This window comes from Peromyscus eremicus, chromosome 6, assembly GCF_949786415.1.
Source record: "Peromyscus eremicus chromosome 6, PerEre_H2_v1, whole genome shotgun sequence".
NCBI classification, from domain to species: domain Eukaryota; kingdom Metazoa; phylum Chordata; class Mammalia; order Rodentia; family Cricetidae; genus Peromyscus; species Peromyscus eremicus.
Genome location: NC_081421.1, coordinates 1,844,798 through 1,866,055, shown reverse-complemented (window position 1 = coordinate 1,866,055; position 21,258 = coordinate 1,844,798). Strand labels below are relative to the sequence as shown.

General features: G+C 41.6%; 1 protein-coding gene across 3 annotated transcripts in view; it reads right to left on the bottom strand.

The window, feature by feature from the left end:
* Positions 1–21,258, bottom strand: part of Nbea (neurobeachin) — a 547,801-nt gene that overhangs the window by 20,801 nt on the left and 505,742 nt on the right. For all 3 annotated transcript variants that reach the window (XM_059265100.1, XM_059265102.1, XM_059265101.1), the window contains exon 48: positions 13,663–13,830. In XM_059265100.1, the coding sequence (XP_059121083.1) occupies positions 13,663–13,830 (168 nt within the window). The remainder of the gene's footprint in view (positions 1–13,662; positions 13,831–21,258) is intronic.

The following is a 21,258-nucleotide window of genomic DNA, read 5'->3' as shown; positions in this document are numbered from 1 at the left end:
TGCTGTGATGTAGGGCCCAGCATACAGTTTAGGAATCTGATTAAGTCGCTGTCCTGAGAGATCCTCCTCATGCAAGAGGAAGTCCTCTACTGATGCTGTTGTTGGGCTGGGACTCTACATGTCATCACCTGCTTCCCCCATAATCTCAAAGTACAGTTCCTCCCTCTGTTATGGAATTGAACATTTGACTATGTGTCTGTCTGTTTGCTCAGTTTGACTCTCTGCAGGTGAGGACTGTGGCTCAGTCTTCCGATATTTGCTGACTACAAAAGTGGGGCACTAGTGAGGTATCTGGGCCAAGCTGGAAGTTGGTCCAAAAAATGAAAAGCACATGAACACTGGGGTAGAGGAAACACAAGAAGCCATTACTTCCAACAGTTCAGTGCCACTACAAGCAATTAGGTTGACAAACATCTGAATGCTTAGTCAACATCCACACTGCCCTCAGGAAGTCTGCAGCCCGGGAAGGAAATCAGATATGCACATGAATGCACACAATAGGGAGGACTGTGGTGGAGACAAGCCCAGACTGCATGTTTCACTTGCTTCATCCCTACCGAGCTATTGTAGATGCTGGCATTTGTGAATGCTCTCTTAGTCTAGTTATTCTGAATGCTCAAAAGGATGAATGAGCAAGGTATATGGCATAAGACTGAACTTTGGAAAGGAGTCTGTCAACCCAACTTCCTTTACTAAGAAGTTCTCCAGTATTAGAAGATGTTTGGGAATGAGCCTGCCAACTCAATTTCTTCACTGAGAAGCTAGCCACTATCAGAAGATGTACGCCTCAGAGTCAAGGGATTCTAGTAACAATCCCTGTATGAAACACAGTCCACACAGGTAACAGGTGCAGCACTTGAGATTTCTCAAAGACAAATGTGGTTGCCAAGCTTTCGGTGGTCTACAAACTTCAAAGAACACAGAGTGTAAGCCACTCCAGGTGCAGGCCCCACATGATGACCTCCAACCACAGGCTCCACCCACAGAACAGACCCAGCCACTCCAGACACAAGTGGCCAAGCTCCACCCTACAGAATAAAAAGCCCAAAGCTCAAGACCTGAAAACCCACCGATCTCTGAGCTCGAAATCCCACCAATCCCTACCCTGGAAATCTCTATCCTGGAAAACTCTGTACCCCAAAAACCCTACATAAGCCTGCCTCTCTCAGTTCCTTGCTGCTTCTCCCTGAGCAGAGGTAGCCACCCTCTTGTGTCTTTCCTGATCAATCTGTTGTGTGAGGTTTGTTGTGTGGTGTGACTTTGTTGCATTACTTGGCTCCTGACAGGATACCTTTCCCTTCAAAGTTGTAACACCTGCATTGGGGAAACTTTTCCCCTCAGAGCTGCAACACTTGCATTGGGGTTATCTTTCCCCTCAGAGCTGCAACACTTGCATTGGGGTTATCTTTCCTCTCAGAGCTGCAACACTTGCATTGGGGTTATCTTTCCTCTCAGAGCTGCAACACTTGCATTGGGGTTATCTTTCCCCTCAGAGCTGCAACACTTAGACAGGGTCCTTGGTGGACAATGCTTTGGCTGGTGACATGAAAACATGGGTTGGCTTATTCTTAGAAAGCTGCACTGCTTATTAGGTTTGCGATCTCTAAACTGGAATCATGGGCTTTTAAATTATATTAACTATTATGAATGTACAGATACATGTGGACCACATTCACAATGACATACATGTGAAGACCAGAGGATAACTTGAGACAGTCAGTTCTCTTTCCACCTTGTGGAACCTGAGCATCAGGCTCAGTGGCTAGCACCTTTCCCTGCTGAGCCATCTTGCTGTCCCAGATCTTGGAGTTTTCCCGCACACTTACACAAATTTGTATTTAAGGTTCAAGCAAGACAAAGACAAAGTAGACACACAGTTCTTCTCTTCATCAAGACAGAAGACTTAGGGATGGAGTTGGAAGTTTCCTTCTCTTGATCTTTGTGATGGTTACAGGAATGTAAACATGTGTATGGGCAACTTTTTATCTCTCTTTAGCCAACTGTCACAGTCCACACCCCAACAAGTTAACCACTTCCCATGCTTATCAATCTTTTCTGGAATTTCTAGAAAACAAACCATAAGGTAAACATTTTACTTATGTGCCCTTTGTGGATCAACATAATGTCTGTGATATCCATTCTTGTATCCATCACTATTCATTTTTTATGTTGAGCAGTGTCCTATTATCAGTTTAGCACAACTTAGAAATTTCCCTGTTAGTGGATGTCGGGGCTGTTAGTAGCTTCAGGTTTTAGAAATATTTCTAGCTATTTAGAAATAGCTCAGGAAAATGTTACACATTTTTGATGGAGGTAGGCAGGTACCATTGGAGGAACATTTCAATATGGAGGTAGGCAGTAGTACCATTGGATGCTCATTCTGAATTGGGGAATCAGCCATGGGTAGAATGCCCAGTTGTACTCCAAATTGTGGTGTTGACTTGTGTACTAAGGTTTGTGCACCTAGAATGTAATGGCCATTGCTATAAATGAAGAAGCCATTTGGATTTGTGTGGTCTCTAGGGTATTCATGGACTGTAACTACTACATGCCAGAGCTCACTATCTCACCAACTGATTTCAGAAGGAAGACCACTTTAGTTTTCTATTATGAACTGCTCAGATAGAAATAAAAGTTCAAGTTGGTTTTTTAAAACCTGACAATTGTTCTATAGTGATTCTGAACTAATTTTTTTGTTACTCTGCAGAATTTTCATTGGTCAGTCATTAAATGCTTAGCATCTGTCTCTCAAGGGTCTATCATTAAGCAGGTGTGTTCAACACCTCAAGGAGATTTGAGCATTTAGGATTCTGCAAGGACAGGCAGGCAAGGACACAGAAATGTGCTGTGTGCTATATACAAAGGTGAAGAAATAAGATGGCGGCCGGTGACTTTTGCACTTCATACACAGATGACCCTTGGTCTTATCTGCTTAGTTGTAATATAAAGCTCCCAGTAGGGAAAGGACCCAGGAGGATCACTTTCTCTGTTATCTTCACTGTCCTCTGTCTTGTTAGGCTCTTATAGTAAAACACTCTGGTGCCCACCAATCAAATTATAGTCAGTCACATCTGAAATCAGGCCTTCTTCTCACTGACTTTCAAAGGCTCTCTCTAGATTTGTCTTCCTCATTAGTCAAGGCTGATACACAATGGTACCCATTTGGAGGAAGATGGAGCCAGAAACTCCCTCAGTTTCCAAGGAGAAGCACCTTTTGCAATTCATGAGTTAACAAGATGCCCTACACACATGCGCAGAGGACCCTTGTATGGCAGCTGTAGTGCAGCACACTGCCCTCCTCTAACCTGCTGGTCACCTTGCTTAACTGTTTTCTGTCCTCTCTGCCTCCCCTTCTGTGGTAGTTTCAATGTAATTGGCCCCCATAATCTCATGGGGAGTAGCACTATTAGGAGGTGTGGCATTGCTAAAGTAGGAGTGGCCTTGTTGGAGGAAGTGTATCACTGTGTGGGTGGGCTTTGAGGTCTCCTATGCTCAAGATACCACTGGTGTCACAGACCATTTCCTGTTGCCTTCTGATCAAGATGTGGCCTCCACCATGTCTGCCTGCATGCCACCAAACTCCCAGCCTCCATTCTCCCTGCCGTGATAACAATGGACTAAACCTCTAAAACTGTGGCTACCTCCATTGAATATTTCCCTTTATAAGAGTTGCTGTGATCATGGTGTCTCATCACTGCAATGGACACCCTAACTAAGACACCTTCTAACAAAGTTCCTCCTCTGTGAACAATCTGGCACTAAATCCTCAGAAGATACACAAGTAGGTTAGTTATATGTGCCTGTGTGTTACACATGTGCCTGTCCCGAGGAAACACTTCATAAACAAGTGAAAGTCAAAATCCAGGACACTTGTAGCAGACCCTTGCTGTGCAATAGATAAAAACTACTTAACTCTGTTCTGCCCATAATGTAGGTAAATTTAACCTGGATGCATTTTTTCTTCCATAGAATCTTTAAAACTAGTTTTTCCTTCCTCCCTCATTCTCTGCCCTCCTACCTCCTTCTCCTTCTAACTGTTGTCAACCTGGTTGACATCAAAAAAGCTCCTATCAAAAAGCTGCTATCTTCATCAAATCAAGTGTTCCTGCTAGCAGATATCAACCAGGATCTCTGATGTGAATTGTTGACATTCCCTAACTGAAGGATAGGGGTGGGGAAGGTCACTGGATCAACACCTGAGTATCCAGCCCCTCCTCTAACCATTTATATGCAACTCTACCCTAATTGCATGTGACCTGCTGGAGGCATGTGTTACCTTGAGTGCAAGAGTGTACAGCCTGGGAGAAGGTTAATTGAGAGGGGCTCCATCTATGTGGCCAAGGGGGACCTATCATCTATGTAGACACAGACTTTCCAATGTGGCTGCTTTAGAGTCACCAACTCTATTCGGTTTTCAAAAAAATTCAAGAAAAAAAAAAAAAGAGAAAGAAAGAAAGAAAAGAAAAACGATTGTTTGAGAAGAGAGGGAAAAAAATTTGACCATTTTACCTTGTCTTGCACTTATCTCATTGTTACAGTGATTTTAACACTTAAGAGCTGCTGTTGTTTCCATACCCCCCAATACATACATACATACATACATACATACATACATACATTTGACATGGCAAATATAATAAATGTATCATCTTTCTGTTCTACCTGTAATTTCCCTAATCACATAAAAAATGAGAAAACAATGCAACTTTGAGAATGAGCAAAAGAAAGGCGACTTAGTGGTAGAATATATTTTAACTGATAAGCTTTTTTTTTTTTTAAACTGATAAGCTTTGTTTTTGGTTTATTGTTGTGATAAAACAAGATCATATAAAGCATTACTTTTTAATGCTGGAAAACCAAGAACAAAGTAAATCAAGAAAATAATATATGCACTCCATCATTTCTTGCTTTTAAACATTAAACTATATAAAAAATTAAAGTGCTGTTTTATAGTCAACTGTTTCTAGTTCCTCAGAGAAACCACAAGTAGAAATACAAATGTTTTTATTATTGATTTAATAATCACCTACATTAAGAATAAAAAAATCTATTCTGGCAAAATTATTGAATATGTAAGCAACTATTTGCTAACTCCAGTTAAAAGAAAAGAACCGATTTGCCTTGGCTTGGAAGGCCCTTTCAGCCCAGGCTCTCAGGAGCAGCTCGGGTTTATTGTCACCTGCCTTGGTTTTTGGTTCAAGTCTCTGAGGGTGAAGAGAGGACTTACTTTCTACAGTTCCATCTCCTTGGAATGGTCAATCATAATGATGTTACATAAGCGACTTAACAGATATCTATCCTGACAGAAAATCTCCCATCCAGAATATTTCCTCTTTTATAATTAATCCAGTTCTGCTGATGGCAAGTTCTCTCAGATTTTGTACTTGAAGTGACCATGTGCTCAAATCTAAGGAACAAAGCATGGGTTTTTAACGCAGCTGGTAGTGGCTGACCTGCCTTGGATGTCTCCAGTACACTTGCTTAGCTGGAAGCAACATTGCAAGGGGGATGGATGCTGTGCTGGACACCCGTCTTCTTTGGCTCCCATCCATGGGCCTCCACAAACCTCCTCACTACACTCCTTGCTCTTGGCCTTTCCCCCTGGATTCAGGAGAGCCAAGCTTAGCACAGGATGCAGGAGGCTGAGGGATTTTCTGTGTGGCTCTCCTTGCCAGGTCTTGTTTTAGCCGTGGCCAGGCTGGACTCTTGCCTCAGGTCACGGTTTATGCAGGACAACATATCTCTTGCTATCTCTCTTCTAGCACTTTCCCCTCTTACCTGGGGCCTGAGTGTGTTAGCCTTCAAGTGTTTTGCTTTCTCTTCCTGAACCTCTGTATCTTGCCTACACCTCTTTAACAAGGACCAATATTAAACTCTATTACCTCTTAACGCAATTTTAGATGCCTATAAAACATGGTTTATTATTTTAGCCATTTTACATATAGTTGTGCAGTACATATAATACATTGCTGTGCAACTTATCACCATCGCTCCTTAGATCTTGTAAAACGAAACGTCTGGATACACTAAACAAAAGTCTACCCTCCCCTCTCCTTTAATCCCTGGTAACCACCATTCTGCTCCCTCCTCTGTGATAGTGGCTGATGCAGACTTCTCTTCTAAGTGGAATATTTCTATTTATATGTGGGGGTTAGGGGTGGTATGGGGTGTCTGTTGCTTTTTTGTTTTGTTTTGCTTTGTGACCAAATTGTTTTACTTAGTACAATGTCCCCAAGGTTCATCCATGTGGCAGAGGTTTTCTTTTAAAGGAAGCCTTCAGTGTCCCTTTGACAGGTTATGTGCTGAGATCCCCAGAGATTAGTGCAAAGGTGTGACCAGTGAGTGAGACAGGTGCTGCTTATCTTTGCTACATGTCAGGACGGGACAGACTGGAGTACAACTGTTCTCCATCAAGAGCCATTTTACTGAGGAAGACCTTACAGAGGGCCCTGCTATGAGCTCCCTGGGGGGGGGGGCAGGGGTCTCTGCAGTCTGCACTCACTGTGTCCAGAGGGAGATGATGTCTTAAGGAGGCTTTCCTGTTTGGGGTTCTTTGTTCACTTCAGCACTCTTCTTTCATGAACAGAGGGCTGAACCCCCAAGGGTACAACCCAGAGCATCCAGGGCAATACCCCGTCAAACCTGTCCTGGCTGAAGAGCTGTCTGTGAAATGCCTTCTCCGCTGGTTGACTCAGGAGACAGGGAGAAGGAGAGGAAGAAGCTGTGGGCAGGTGGGTACTGGAAGTAGTGAGAGGGGGCAGGTATGCAGGTGGTGGCCTTGTAAGGTGGAGTGTCTAATTACAGAAGGGAGTTACCAAAAAAGAGAAGAAGCTCAAGGTTTGACCTGGTGTGCAGAACACAGGGACACAAATTCACCAGGTGGGGACATCAATAGTCCAAAATGAAGCATGTCTTGTTATCAAGCCAAACTCATATTCAAAATATCACAGTATTAATTCAACAGAATAAAATGGCCTCTGGTTTTGACATAAATGGGAAACAACAATTTACAAAGACTGCATTGAGATTTCAAACAACTTTAAATTGGGCCGTTATCAGTGTGTCTGAAACTTTACATGAATCCTGACTATCTAACTGAAATGACTGAGTGATAGCCATTCCCACAAACTGAAGCAGATGACAGTGGTAACATGACTAAGCCCGATGCTGATAGGAGATGGAAGGTGGCTTCCAGGCATTTATTTTACAAACAGCAGTTGTCATCTTCACTGTGGGGAACTATAAAAGCTTTTCTGAAAATTGACAATTATCATTTCTCAGTAGCACATAATGAAAATAACACAAAGAGGAGGAAAAATATCTGATATACATGTGAGGCTGTCTAGCTGCACCTCATGTTTTTGTGGGGGAGACAAGAAACTGACTAAGGACACTGTAAGGTCCAATGAGAAAAGAGAAACCCAAATTACAGATTAGCTAAGCACCATTCAATGTGTGCCATCGATTTCTTTGATACTAACTTCTACACTCAAAGTTTATTAACCAATCTGCATGTAAGCCCCAGTGCTGCAGATATGAAACACAGGGATTTGGGTTGTGGTATTTTCTTCCTGACACCCAAACTCCAAAGAACACCTTATGACTATGTGTGCTTCGCTAATCAAATCATAGGGGTGCTTGTTGCATTTAATTTGGATTTTGAACTTGTTAAAAATTTCAATGTAGTATAGGAGAGATTTATTTAAGGCCATTTAGGAGATCATCATCAGCTATCTTTTTGCTCATTCATTGTGATCATTTCTCTGAAAAGCTGTTTAGGAGAAGAGTCCTGATCAGCCAGTATGAAGATAATGAGACCCCATGGCTCTGTGAGCAAATGCCACGTGCTGCAGCCCATTGAGGTAGCTCGTTCATGGCTCACAGATGGAGGACTGAACCCACAAAAGCTAAACCTAGAGGATCAAGGCAGCATTCCTTGATACCCTGGTTATCTCAAAGGGAGACATCAGGGGTGCAAGGAGGGAAGGGCTGATAGACACAGAGGAGGGTGAGTCTCAGCCATCAGTGCTGAGACTGTCTTTTCATTTACATCATCAGTAAATGAAAAGTACGTTGATTTGTTTCCCTTTATGAACTTTATGAACTCATCTCTCTGGGGAAGTCAGCAGCAGCTGTTTTGGATACAGACACATCTGTCTTGCTGGTTCTTGACAGCCCTATCATGTTAGTGCTCTGTAGTAGCAAGGAACATTTCAGCAAGAAAATGAAGTGAAATTGAAGTGATGTAGCCTACCTCCTGTGGGCACGCTCTCCTCAGAGCACACACAGAGAGCAGCTCTGTTACCCGTGGCAGATCAAAAGAGAGATCAAAGCACAGCCTGCCTAAGTAAAGACAGCTAGATGGAAAAATAGCACATTTTTTGGTGATTGCTGGTAATATTAAAATGTATTGAATATTTTAAAATACAAAATTGATGAGTATATCTGTAACTATATAAACACTGCATGACCCTTATGTTCCAGGTACCAGCTTATGTGTCTACCTCTCGGTGTCCCAGGGTGAGTCATTTCAATCATTTTTATTTTCAGTGAGGTTGGTAATAGGTATGATGACAAGTTTTATGTCAGCTCAGAACTTAGCACTCTTGGTCATTTGTTTGGCGTGAGCTGACAGCTTCTGCAGGATGCTGACTCGACGTTTTCTCCTGTTGCACAGGTTCACCTTCAACACCAGTACCCTACTTATGTTAACTTCTGGAAAACTAATGACCTTGAGCAAATGGAGAGATCCTCAGCAGTTAAGAGCACTGGCTGCTCTTGCAGAGAACCTGGGTTTTTTTCTCAGCACTCACATGGAGGCTCACATGGCCTGTTACTCCAATTCTAGGGGAATCTTATGTCCTCTGCTGGCCTCCATCGGCACTGCATGCATGTGCTGCATATATAAACTTATGCAGAAACATATAAATTCAAATAAATTTTTAACAAAACTAAACTATTGACATTGAAAGAAAAATTATAGCTATAAATAATAATTGAGGACAGAAATATTTGCTTAGAACAAGACACAGAGTGTTAGTCTTTTTGTTCTTAATAGCCATAGGACAGGAAGAAAGACACAGTGGATGTTGCTAGGATATCTTTCTGGGCATGGGATGTATGTTTGAAACAGTGGTGGATCCAGGGCTGGAGGAGTAGATGCAATGAGATGAGACTGGGTGACCTCCAGTATGCTATTCTCTATTCTCTCTACATGTATGGGAAAGCAGAAGCGTCTCAAGTAGTTCTAACACATCTAATGTAGGACAAACCTCCAACTCCACTTTCTTGGGCTGCTGAAAAGGCTCAGTGGGTAAAGGCACCTGCCGCTAAGCCTAAAAGCCCGAGTTCAGTCCCTAGGAATACTATGTTGGAAGGAGAGCTGACATCCTTAAGTTGTCCCAGGACCTCCACACACACAGTGTGGTACCCAAGCACAGACATATAAATACTACACACACACACACACACACACACACACACCACCCATACACACACACACCACCCATACACACACACACACCACCCATACACACACACCCACACCCACACCCCACACCCAAAATATGTTTAGAAAACTAAATCTCTAACATCAAGTCCCCCATGGGCCCTGTTGAATGCTCTTCTGAGTCATGTTAGGGAAGCTTAAGTTTCTAGCCAGAAGTTCTAACAAGCTCCCAGAGGCTGGGATTCTGCTGGGCTTTGGATCACACTTGAGGAGCAGGGAGGAAGGAAAGCACAGCACCCAGTGACTACTAACCCAGAACCCTGTTTCCTATGCAGGTCATTTGGTAGGTACGAATATGAAGAAAACGGTGGTTTTTATTAATACGGGATAAGGAGAAGAAAGAATATTTATTCATTATCATGCTTCAAAACCACTGCCCAAATAGTTGAGCCATCATGAGAAAAGAACCCAGAAGATAATGATGTAAGACAAGACTTAAGACAGTTTAAATAAATCTCTACTCTCCAGCAGACCTAGTGTTTACATATTAAGGAGCTTTGTACCAGAACTGCGCTGTCATGTTCCTGCCCAGAAGCTGTCAAGATAAAGTTTACTATCAATTACTGCTTTACAAGTATAAAATAAGTTAAGCTGTCATCATTTTCTCTGCCAGAGATCCTAAACTGTCAAAGAATGCCAATTTTTAATCTGACACAGAGAAGAAAATTATCTGTTATTCTGACCTCTAATTTCTTGACATTTTAATGCCATAATTGCTGTGGTTAGTGCTGGTTCATGACTTCACCTGTCAGGGAGGAATGAGTCAATAACCTTAAGCTATTTCTCAAATTTTAGTACTAACTTCAAAGCTCAAAATTCCAGGCAGATCATAGAATTTTTGAACAAAGGAGACATGTTAGTTTTTTATGGTGATGCTTAGCATTTAAAAAAATATATCTTAGTCAGGCAAATTGGCATTATGAAACAAACAACAAAAAACTAGCCTTTCTGTGGTTTTATATATTAATGACCTTTGTGCTAAAAAGATACCAAGATAACCATTATAATAAAATGAGTGGAGACATCATGAATGGGATAACTTTGAGCTCTGTTTTTCTTAGGAGTCTGTGTTCAACCTTTCAGACTGAAAGCATCTCTCTCAAGCCAGGGTCTAGTTGGGCAGGTCTATAGAGTTCCAACTGGGATGCTTTGAAGCCAGGTACTGCATACACCTCCCCAGGAGGTGTGGGGTGATCCTTCTGCATGCTGTGAATATATATTACTCTCATTGGTTAAAAATAAAGCTGTTTAGCCTATTGCAAAACAAGATAAAGTTAGGCGGGACAGTCAAACTGAGGACTGGGATGAAGAAGGGTAGAGTCTAGAGAGATGAGAACCAGCCACTCAAGAAGCAAGATGCTGGAGGACGGGTAAAGCCATGAGCCACATGGCAATACATCAATGAATAGAAATGGGTTAATTTAAGTGTAAGAGCTAGTTAGTAATAAGCCTGAGCTATTGGACAAACATTTTATATTCATATATAAGCCTCTGCATGTTTATTTGGAACTGGGTGATCAGGATAGGAAAACTCAGCCTCTGTTTACATCTTTCATGGTGATAATGTGCAGAGGGGGGCATAAATGGCCACCAAATCTTAGCTGCACTATCTGTGTCTCATGACTGTGGAGGCTAAGTCTCCCTAAATGAGGTACCGTGTTATTTCTTCCTTTAGAGAACAAGTAAAGTAGTGAGTGAGGTTCCGCACTCTGGCATCTTCAGCTAGCTTGTTTTTGAATGGTTCTTGGCCTTTGGGGAGCACTCTTCTTCGAGATCTTAAATGGTAGTACATACTTTTTGTGGGAACATGTTTCATTCTCACTTATTTACTGACATTAATGGGAATGTATGAGAGGGAAAGACGGTGAGGAACAGGAGAGAAAAAAGTTAACGCATATTCCTTTTTAAAAGCCCTCAGTCTGTGGTTTGCACCACACTAATGGCCTCTTGTTGTCCTCAAGGAGACGAAGCAGCTTCCTCAGCACTTGAGTTGATACAGATCTTCAAAGCCAGTGCAAACACGTCTGCTGACTTGTGTCAGGGCCTGTGCTAGCTGGAGGGAGAGGTGTGCTGCTGGAGTGTGCCTCCTCCAGCTCTAAGAGATGACAACTCAGACACCTGGGCAAGGGTCTGAGGATGAGAAGATGCACATTCTAGTTTGACTCTGAGGATGGCAGAGCTTTAGCACCCAGCAAGTGTTTACTCAGAATGGAATGCTCAAAGGAGCCAAGTCCTAAACAAAGACATCCTGCCCAGCTCTAGACAGTTTGCATTACTTGGGGTAATAAAAATCCATAATGTAACAGATTCTGTTCAGAGCATCTACATAATAAGCAACCATGAGGCTGGCCCCGTTTTCATTCAGCAAATCAGTGAAGAGCCCCCATTCTGTGCTACAGCTCCTACAGTGTGATGAGGAAGGCGTGTGAACAACTAATTGGCTTTGCCACTGTACAGAATAATGGTGTGATGGCTGAAGAAGCAGACACCTTCAGTGAGGGTCAAATATGCACTCGAATCATGGAAGGAATGTCTCAATTCTAATTCTGGAGTCTTTTTCCTAGCCTATGTGTCTCTTTTTCAACTGACATTTAAATTAAAAAAACTGCTATTTTCCTATCACAATCTGAACGATACCCTGTGATTTTCCTCATATTCAGTACGTTCAAATTTGTATTTTGTCCAACATAATCAGCCTGTAATTTCTCTTTTAAATACAGAACTTTGTTGTAGAGGGGAAAGGGCACAATAAAATACCCAGGACCAGAGATGTCCATGGAGTTTATAAATCAAGTCCAATTTGGACTTGGGCTTGGACTGTAAGGATGAACTACTCAATTTTCCCTTTTCTGATTATAAAAGTATTCACTGTGCTTGGGTGAGACAGTGAATATGCTGGACTCCAGCACTCCGGAGGCAGAGGCAGGTGAACTCTGAGTTCGAGGCCAGAATGGTCTACATAGTGAGACCTTGCCTGGCGGGGATGGAAAGAAAAAAATTGTAGGTTGAAAAAGATGAATTTTGTTTGTAAAACAATTATAAAATGGGACTGTATTAGGCAAAGGGGTATAGTTATAAGAATTACTTCCCACCAGATAAGATGATTAGAATTTATATACAACTGAGGGCCCTAAATTCGGCAAGTGTAGTGGTCTCTGGAGGATATTTCTCACTTCACCAAACAATTTCACAATACCTGGGTTCTCCCTGGATCACTCCCCCTCTGTCTGCTCCTACTCCTTTGTGCTATCGCTACTGCACAACACTGCCTTTAATAACATGCTCGGAATGTGTTCTCCAAGTGCTCTGCCCCAAGGGATCAATGATCGTGTGCTCTCTCTTCTTTTTCTTCTCTGCTTGGATTCATGCAAATCGAGTCTTTATTTTATAGGATATGTAAGAAATGGATACAAGATTTTTAAAGAGAGTTTGATTCCCAAATCTGCACATTTCCTACCTCTGAAATGAAAACTGAAAAAGCATTCCAGTGCCTGGAGATGTAGCCACGATGGCTTGTTTTGCATACAACAGATGGCAGATTGCAGTTAGGATGGAGGGCAGGAATATAGTCTCCTTGCAGCAACACTTACCTAGCAGCTGCTGCATCTTTACTCTGCCCACCTAGCCAAAGTCATTTTATGCATGGGAAGTTATTTAAATGCTATTTAATATGATTGTTTTCACTTAAAAATACTTACAATCCCCAACTGTTAGCTACAGACAGTTCAGGCTGAGAACACATGGAAATAAAGAACTACAATAACATCCATTAAATTGGTATAACTCTTTAAATGTTCCTTCTAGAAAGTTGCTTTTGTTTTTAAATACTGATGCTGCTGATTATTTTAGTGAATTACTCATAGTTAAATATTCATCTAAGCCTTACCCATTAATAACACAATTATGCATTTTAATGAAGATCTGGAAGTAAAATTACAGTTCTGCATTAAAAGGTTTGAATTTCAAAAATCCCAACATACTAGTCTCATTGCATGTGTTTGATATATTTCCTTTTTTTTTTTCATTTGTCAAAAAACTGAAACGTATATGTAGTAAAGAGTTAGGCTGAAAGGAGATTTACACAGAAAGAGATGGAAAGTCAGATTTGTGTTTGAGAGATGCCAGACACTTTGGGAGCAGCTCAGGACACCTACCTCCCGGAGCACAGGATCTGTGATGCTGTCCAGGTTCACGGAGCCTTCGTAGGTCAAATAGTGGAAAACGTTCAGAGCACGGACTGCCTCCGGCCCTCTCTGTTTGTAGCCAAATATAAGGTCGATCCACTGATGGAGTTGGCAAGAAACAAATTCACTTTCCAGGGCCTGCAATGAATCAAGGAATAATGAGACTGCAAATTTAGCAAGGTTCCATATCACTTTCTCACTGTGAAATATTCAGTATAAATAAAGACATTATGCCTTTATATTCTATTTGATTTGTATATATTAGATCTTCAGTCCCCAGAAGTGGCAAAAGACTACCTTTAATAAGACAGAGAGCTAAATAAATGTCTCTTCACAAAATGCTTGCCATTCTCTTGGCTCCGTTATATATATACAACACAAATGTTCATATTAAACACATTTCTTATAAAAACACACACCCAAAAGAAAAATAACTTGTAATAGCTGTTTAATGCCATTTCATAATAATTTCATTTCTAATTTTTAAACATTAGTTTAAAATGAAACAATTTTATAGGAAGCTTTGATATGGGTTTATCTTCCTGAATGAACTCTTCCACCTTGCCTCTAAGATGACTAGAAAGAAAGACCTTCTTCATGCCAGGAATCAACTCAGCTGACAGAGACTTTGGGAAGCACCAGACAGTTGGGGAGATTTGCTATTCAGGGGGGAAAGAAAGTTAGAGAGCAAATGAGCACAGGTTTCTAGGAAGGGATGCAGAGAAGGGGCCCTTTGTGTTTACTTTACTGAGATGTTCTGAATTTGAAAATGGGCACGTTAGGCGAGTGTCTGAGTAACTTCCTTACACAGACTATGTGACTTTTTTTTGTTTGTGAGATAATTAGAATAATGTGGTTCTATTTAGGAACCACTAGAAGCTTCCTGGAAACATCTAGACAGGTGGGCTGGAGTCCTGTTCATTCCTGGCTGAAAACAGTAGTGGGTGCTCTGCTGCATGGGAGTAATCCATTCACTCACTCCTTCACTTCTGATGCAGTCAAAGCAGGCAGGATGCCAACCATGTGCACAGGAAGTTCTTATTCAGCTTTGCAAATTTTCTCTGTGTATGGTTGTATATCATAACCGACAGCTGTCAGTAAATGTGTGAATGAAGTCATTCTCTGGTTGCTTGCTCTAGTTTCTAAGGTGCAAACCCATTTTTAGAATTCATATCATTAACAACTAACTTCCAAAGGAATCCTCTCAAAACTGTACTCTCAATAGTGCTTTTTACCTTCCCCACACTTGATACTTCATTCCCTGCTATTCTTTTCCCGATTACTGTTTTTAGAATGTCATTTTTAATAACCACTCTGTGTAATTCTCAGCCAGAAATGTAAATACTAAGATTTTGTGAAAACAGCATTTACTTACTAAAACTAAACAGAATTTTTATGCTCCATTTTATTAATATTAAACTAATCATTCAGACCAGAATATGGGCAATGAGACATAAATAAAATGATCACTTAAATTTTTGTAGAGTGTGTCTGTTATAGTTTGTGAGATTTTGTCGATTCAGTATCATAGTCAATTTAAAGTCAGTATAATTGTTCGTGACCATTTCAATGCCTTGTCTAATGGATGGAAGGATAAAAAAAGCTAACTATCATGCAGGGTCACTGTTGAGTGGTCACATTCAAATCTCCTCCCAGGAACTGAGAATAGCTGTGGAATTAATACCTAAAGTTTTGGTCATTTGTGATTTGCTAGACAGCAACCATGTGAAATAAATCTTAGCGTTATCACTGAAAGACTGACAAATGTTCTATTATTCTGTTAGGATAAAGCCACAATGAGGGACAGAGAGAATAATGGCTTCCAGTACTTTGAGTTTTTAATGTGTTTATTCCTCTCAGTACTCTTCTTTCCCTTCCTCTTCCCCCACAGGTAACACCTGGGAAGTATTTACTAATTCCTTCCATTCTCATGATGTGTCCTCTTTTGTGTGTGTTTGCTCTATAGCCATGGCCTAGGATCTCATTTTGTCCCTTGTACTTGTTCTGAGATCCGCCTCTGGCAGCCTGTGTGCGGCTAATCCACTGCTCCACATGCTGCACAGACATCCCCTGGGACACAGGCTGTGCCCGTTCCCCCCACAGCTCTTGGACGTTTGTGAAATTTCTTCTGGAATAGGACTAGTGCCTCACCTTCCACTCCCGGGGTCAACATCCTCCTCCCAAGCCACTGCTTGCTGCTCTTCAGAATGGCTGTCTTGTCCTCAATTCTAGTTGTCCCTGGAGCCTCTGTATGCCACTTCCCCTTTGATGTTACCTAGGTTTCCAATTCTGGCTACTATGATAGATACAAAATGGTAACTAAGTGTTTTAATTTGTAGTCCTCTGAGTACTAACAAGTTAGATATTTTAAAGACATGTTTATTGGTCTTTAGGGTCTCCTAAAATTTCCCTATTCATATCCTCTGCTCACTTTATTTTTATTTGTTTGTTTATTTGTTTATTTTTTAGCAGTTTTCTCTGCCTATCCCTGGCTGTCCTGGAACTCACTCTATAGACCAGGCTGGCTGTGAACTCAGAGATCTGTCTGCTTCTGCCTCCTCAGTACTGTATTTTTAACTTTTTAAGTGTGTGTGTACATGATGAGCTTAACTGGATGACTCCATGTTTGTGTAAGTGCCCTCTGATGCCAGAAGACCATATCCCATTTTCTGGAACTGGAGTTACAGGAGGTTGTGTGCAGCATCATGTGGGTGCTGGGACCTGAATCTCGGTCCTCTGCAAGAGCAGCAAGTTCTCTTAGCATCTTAGCCATCTTTCCATGTATATCAAGTTGGCACTTGTTCTTTTGCTAATTTCCCCTTTAATTACTGTTGGAATCACAATCCCATTACCCTCCTAAAATGCCTTTCCATGGTTTCTGGGGGCATTTTGTATAAGAACTGAGTTCATTATCTCTTGATAATTTGGTAGAATTCACCTAAAAAGCAGAAGTCTTGGATTTTTATGAGGGTTCAGGGAAATTTCATTAAATTTCTCTAAGGCTTCTGGGCATCGATTTCTGCATTTTAATATCTTGCTTGGTATTAATCCATTTCCTCTCAGCTCTGAACCTTTGTAGTTAGTTCATAGTTTTTATAATAATATTTAATTAACTCCAAATCTTTCTGATATCTATTGTTATTTGCTCTAGTCTAGCCTCCACAATAGAGGCAGCACAATGAATCAACTGACAGTGGCAGTGAGATGTTCTGGATAGCTTTGCCTTTTCATTCATAAAATTAAATGAGGTCGGAGTGAAGATGACAAATCTTATTATAACTACCTTGCTCATCACTCTGAAAGAGGAAAAGAAAACCCAAGTTTAGAACACTTGAAAGCTAAATCTAGCTCAAAGTCAAATGCATATCCAGGAACTGACTATTAACTGCCACCTCACCCAGAGCAGAAGTCCACCCCAGGGCTGCTCACTGCACTTTAAATGGTCCTTACCTGCTACTCAACACATGGTGTGGTTATTTGGTTTTTCCAGAGCTGGGTTTGCATGCACAGACCCTCTCTGTACTTTGAAATAAGATTTTAGTACAGTGCCTACATTGGAAAATATGAAAAAATACTCGATTACTAAGCTATTAGTGTTGTAATGGCCCTAATAGCTTCTTGAACATCTCCTTGCACATCTGAAGGCAGAGGCAATTGCTTTAAGCCTAGATAACCCAATTTCCAATCCATAACTCTACCCTGGGGATGTCGGAGGAAGGAAGTGAAGAGACACATGAAGTCGAGTGGTATCTTTCAGATGGATAGCACCTACCTAAATCTCATCCCCATCTTTGCCCATGGGTATTAGATAGGAGAGAAGTCTTTCACTAACGCACTTGGGATAAAGCCTCTCTAAAACTCGGGAAAAAGAAACAAGGAAATTAACTGGATGAATTCTTTATATACTGGAATGCAATTTCTACCTCTGCTATACTAAGTAAAAATATTCCCATCCTTTTATTCTACCAAAGACCTGCTTTCAGTAATAAAACTTTCTCTGAATAGTGATGCGTGTATTCAAGCAGATAATCAAAAAAACATTCAAGTTTCTGTAATGTCTAAGCTAGTTTTTTTTTATCCCATGATTGCATTAAAATTTTAGTCATTATGACTTTAATTACTCAATTATTGTTTTAAATAAACATAATTGGACACATATGAATGTTTTATATTATATATAATGTTTTAAATAAACATAATTGGACACACACATACACACACACACACACACACACACACACACACACACACACACACGGTCATACTATGTGGCCCGGGACAGCTTTAAACTCACCATGGGTCCCAGGCTGGCCTTGAACTCTCAGTGATCCTCCTGTCTCAGTAACCTGACTGCTGGGTTGATATACCCAGCTCAACAAAGCTGTTTTAAATGATTGTGGTGGGGAATGTGTGTTAAATTATTCTATAAATAACCCTAAATTACTTGACTGATGGCTGATGTACCATGACCCAAGATGATTGCCTGGGCCTCACTGCTATCCAAATGGCCACTACAATACATGTGGCCTCTTTCTCCAACACCAGTGTATGGTAGCCTGTTAATGGGGCAGACTTCAAAAGCCACCATGCCCTGTGCCTTCTCTTACAGCCTAACCCCACCAGGCTCCTCCATGCATAATTCAGCCAGCACAACCCTGCATGCCCCAGCCTTTCACTCTGTCCCATCTCTGCCTCTGGAAATTTTCAGGGTACTCTGATATAGATAAAGGCTCTGGGACGAGGTGGTCCATGGGGGCACAGGGCACAGAGCCATGTCTTACTGTCCCCTTCTCACTGGCCTGAGAGCCACTTCATCTTGTACATTTCTGAGTCGAACCATTCTTTGTCAGTTGTTTATTCTCTCACTTGTCTTTTCTTCTGTGAGAAAAGGGGGCCTGCGTGCTCTTCACAAACACCCTCTTGTCACAACACAGTGGCAGCAGCACGCACAGTTACTTGTGAAATCAATTTACATACAAATTGGATAGTGCACTACAAAAATATGGGATTATTACCAACTAGCACTTCATTGTTTCAAAAGTATAGTGCATATCCTCAATTAAAGAGTATGCCTTGGAGACAGACAGTGTCCTAGACCCTAGGGACAGGTGACAAAAGAGACAAGAACTTCTGATTTCCCAAGCACATTCCACCAAAATGCAAAAGAACAAGGTAGTACCTGTCCCTAACTACTGCCCATCTACACATGCCAGACACTGTTTTTGGAGGGTACAAGGATAAGCAGCTTTCTATGTTCTCAACAGACCAGAGTCTACTGGGGTTAGAATGCTGACTTCAGCCTGTCCTGCAGTTTAGAATTCCTGCCCCCATGCCATGATAAGTACTAACCTCCTTCCCCTCATCCTAGCAAGACAAACTGAAATATTCAAAGTCTTTGCTATGTGTGAGCAACCAAAGTGTAATGTAGTCCTCCTGACCCTTTATCTGCTTCTGTAAAATAAAGAAACTGAAATGTCACTAGGAGAAGTCACGGAGGGGATTGTGGGGTCCACCATTAGAGTATACAGAGAATGGATTCCCAGCAGCGTCTCACTACTTGCCCCTCCCCTCCACGTCCCCATCACCTGTGGAAACCTTCCTGATAGGATTCCAGTTCTACTCTGGCATCCCAGCCCTCTTGCTGCTGCAGTAGGTTTGAGCAAGTCACCCTAGCTCAGAACAGCGCTGACTCCACTCCACTGCATGAAGTGTGTATGGAGCCTTCAAGCCCGACGTGGTAAGTCCTGTTGCTGCTCAGTTCTCTTTTGCTGTGCACCACTGTTCACTGCACCTTGGCCCACTGGCCTGGCCAAGCATGCCTGTCACTGCACTTTGCCCAGATGTCCCTCTGCCTGCAGAGGTCTGTCTCTAGGGAGTCCGATGGCTCACTCCTTCACCTCAGGCCTCTGCTCAATCTCACCTTCAAATGGACCCACCAACCTCTTCCCAAAGCCATCTCCTTCCCTCCTAAGTTAAAGAACTTAGAACTGGCCACCTCACACACCAAGCTATTTCCCTCCCTCCCTCCCTCCCTCCCTCCCTCCCTCCCTCCCTCCCTCCCTCCCTCCCTCTCTCCCTCAGTCCCTCCGTCCCTCCCTTCCTTCATAAGGAAGTTGGTCTGTCTTGACTGAAAAGAAGCTCAATGACTGCAGGGAATCTTGCCTGGTCAGTGATGTACTATAAGTTAGAAGACCTGTCTGGAGTGCTCACTAGCTATTTGTGGAGTAAGCTGTTGCTTCATATGTTAGTAAAATATTTCAAATTCAGACTGTTACCTATTAGAACTTTTCTTCAAAATAGGAACAATATGCAAAGGACATGAAACAATATGAGCAGAAGCACAGGGCCTCAACGCCTTGCCTGGGTGCATGAAGCCTGTGCTCTGCATTTGACTCAGCAGAGCTGAGGGCTAGACTGCATTACTACTTCACATTCATGGAAGGCCTTTCCTCTAAAACAAATTATAAATGGGTAGATTATGATTGATGAAGCCAGCATTAGGGTAATACTATCAGAAAGACTTTCTATTTCTGTCCTTTGTCAAAAGGTCAGATGCTAACTGTGTTAGAACTGAACACAAGGCTTTATCAATGCTTCATAAGGAAGTTGGCTGTGATCAGCTTAGCTCTGTGTAGATAAATTAAGCCAGTGCTTGCTTGCTGTGCAAACAAAGCATGTAGAATTTACTGAGATGTCTACCAAAATTAATGACATTACATTCCAGTTTTTTTTTTTTTTTAATGAGACCAAATTTCAAATTACACAACTCCTCAGTGAAACAATTTTTGTCACTACATTCACATCTTGGTCACTGCATTCACAACATACAAGCAGCAATATGTGTTAGTGTCACAACAAGAGCAACAACACTAAGTGTAACAACAAATTAAGACTGCATCCGGACAAGCCAAAATACTAGGGGAGGGCTTTGGTCGAAGAATATTATAGACAGGTATGAGCTCTATGAGTTTGTACAGTCACCACCCACTAATACTAAAGCTTTGGTTTTCAAAGCTAGAAAATGATCTGCAGACAAGCAAAGGCTGCTGCCCACATATCAGACACCTGCTCAACTGCCACAAGCTATGGTAAAGCCCACGTTTAAAACCCAGTGATGCTTTCCCTTTCATACAATTATTTTTCTCTTCTTTGCCTTGAATTTCTTAATGACAGCTTGAAAGGAGGAGGAGGAGGAGGGAATGTTCATGGATACAGAATACTAATCCACACAAAGAGATGAAGGACTTTTACCACAGCGAATGTCATTTCTCTGAGATACATGACATTCTCATTTTGTACATTAGGCTCAGTGACAAAGAACTCTTATGAATAACTGGAGATAATCCTAGTCTGTATTAAAATACAGCAGAGCACATTATACTCCCCTCCAAACCTATTTCAGAGTAACTAAAACCTAAAGGAACTACCCAATAAGTACACAGAAACTTTAACAAAACACCGAATGAATGGTAGTTGTCATCACAGAATTTAGGGAAGACGCAAATGCTTCTACATCTCACTTTATTGGTATATAGGCTTTCTATATTATAGAAGCACACACCAAAT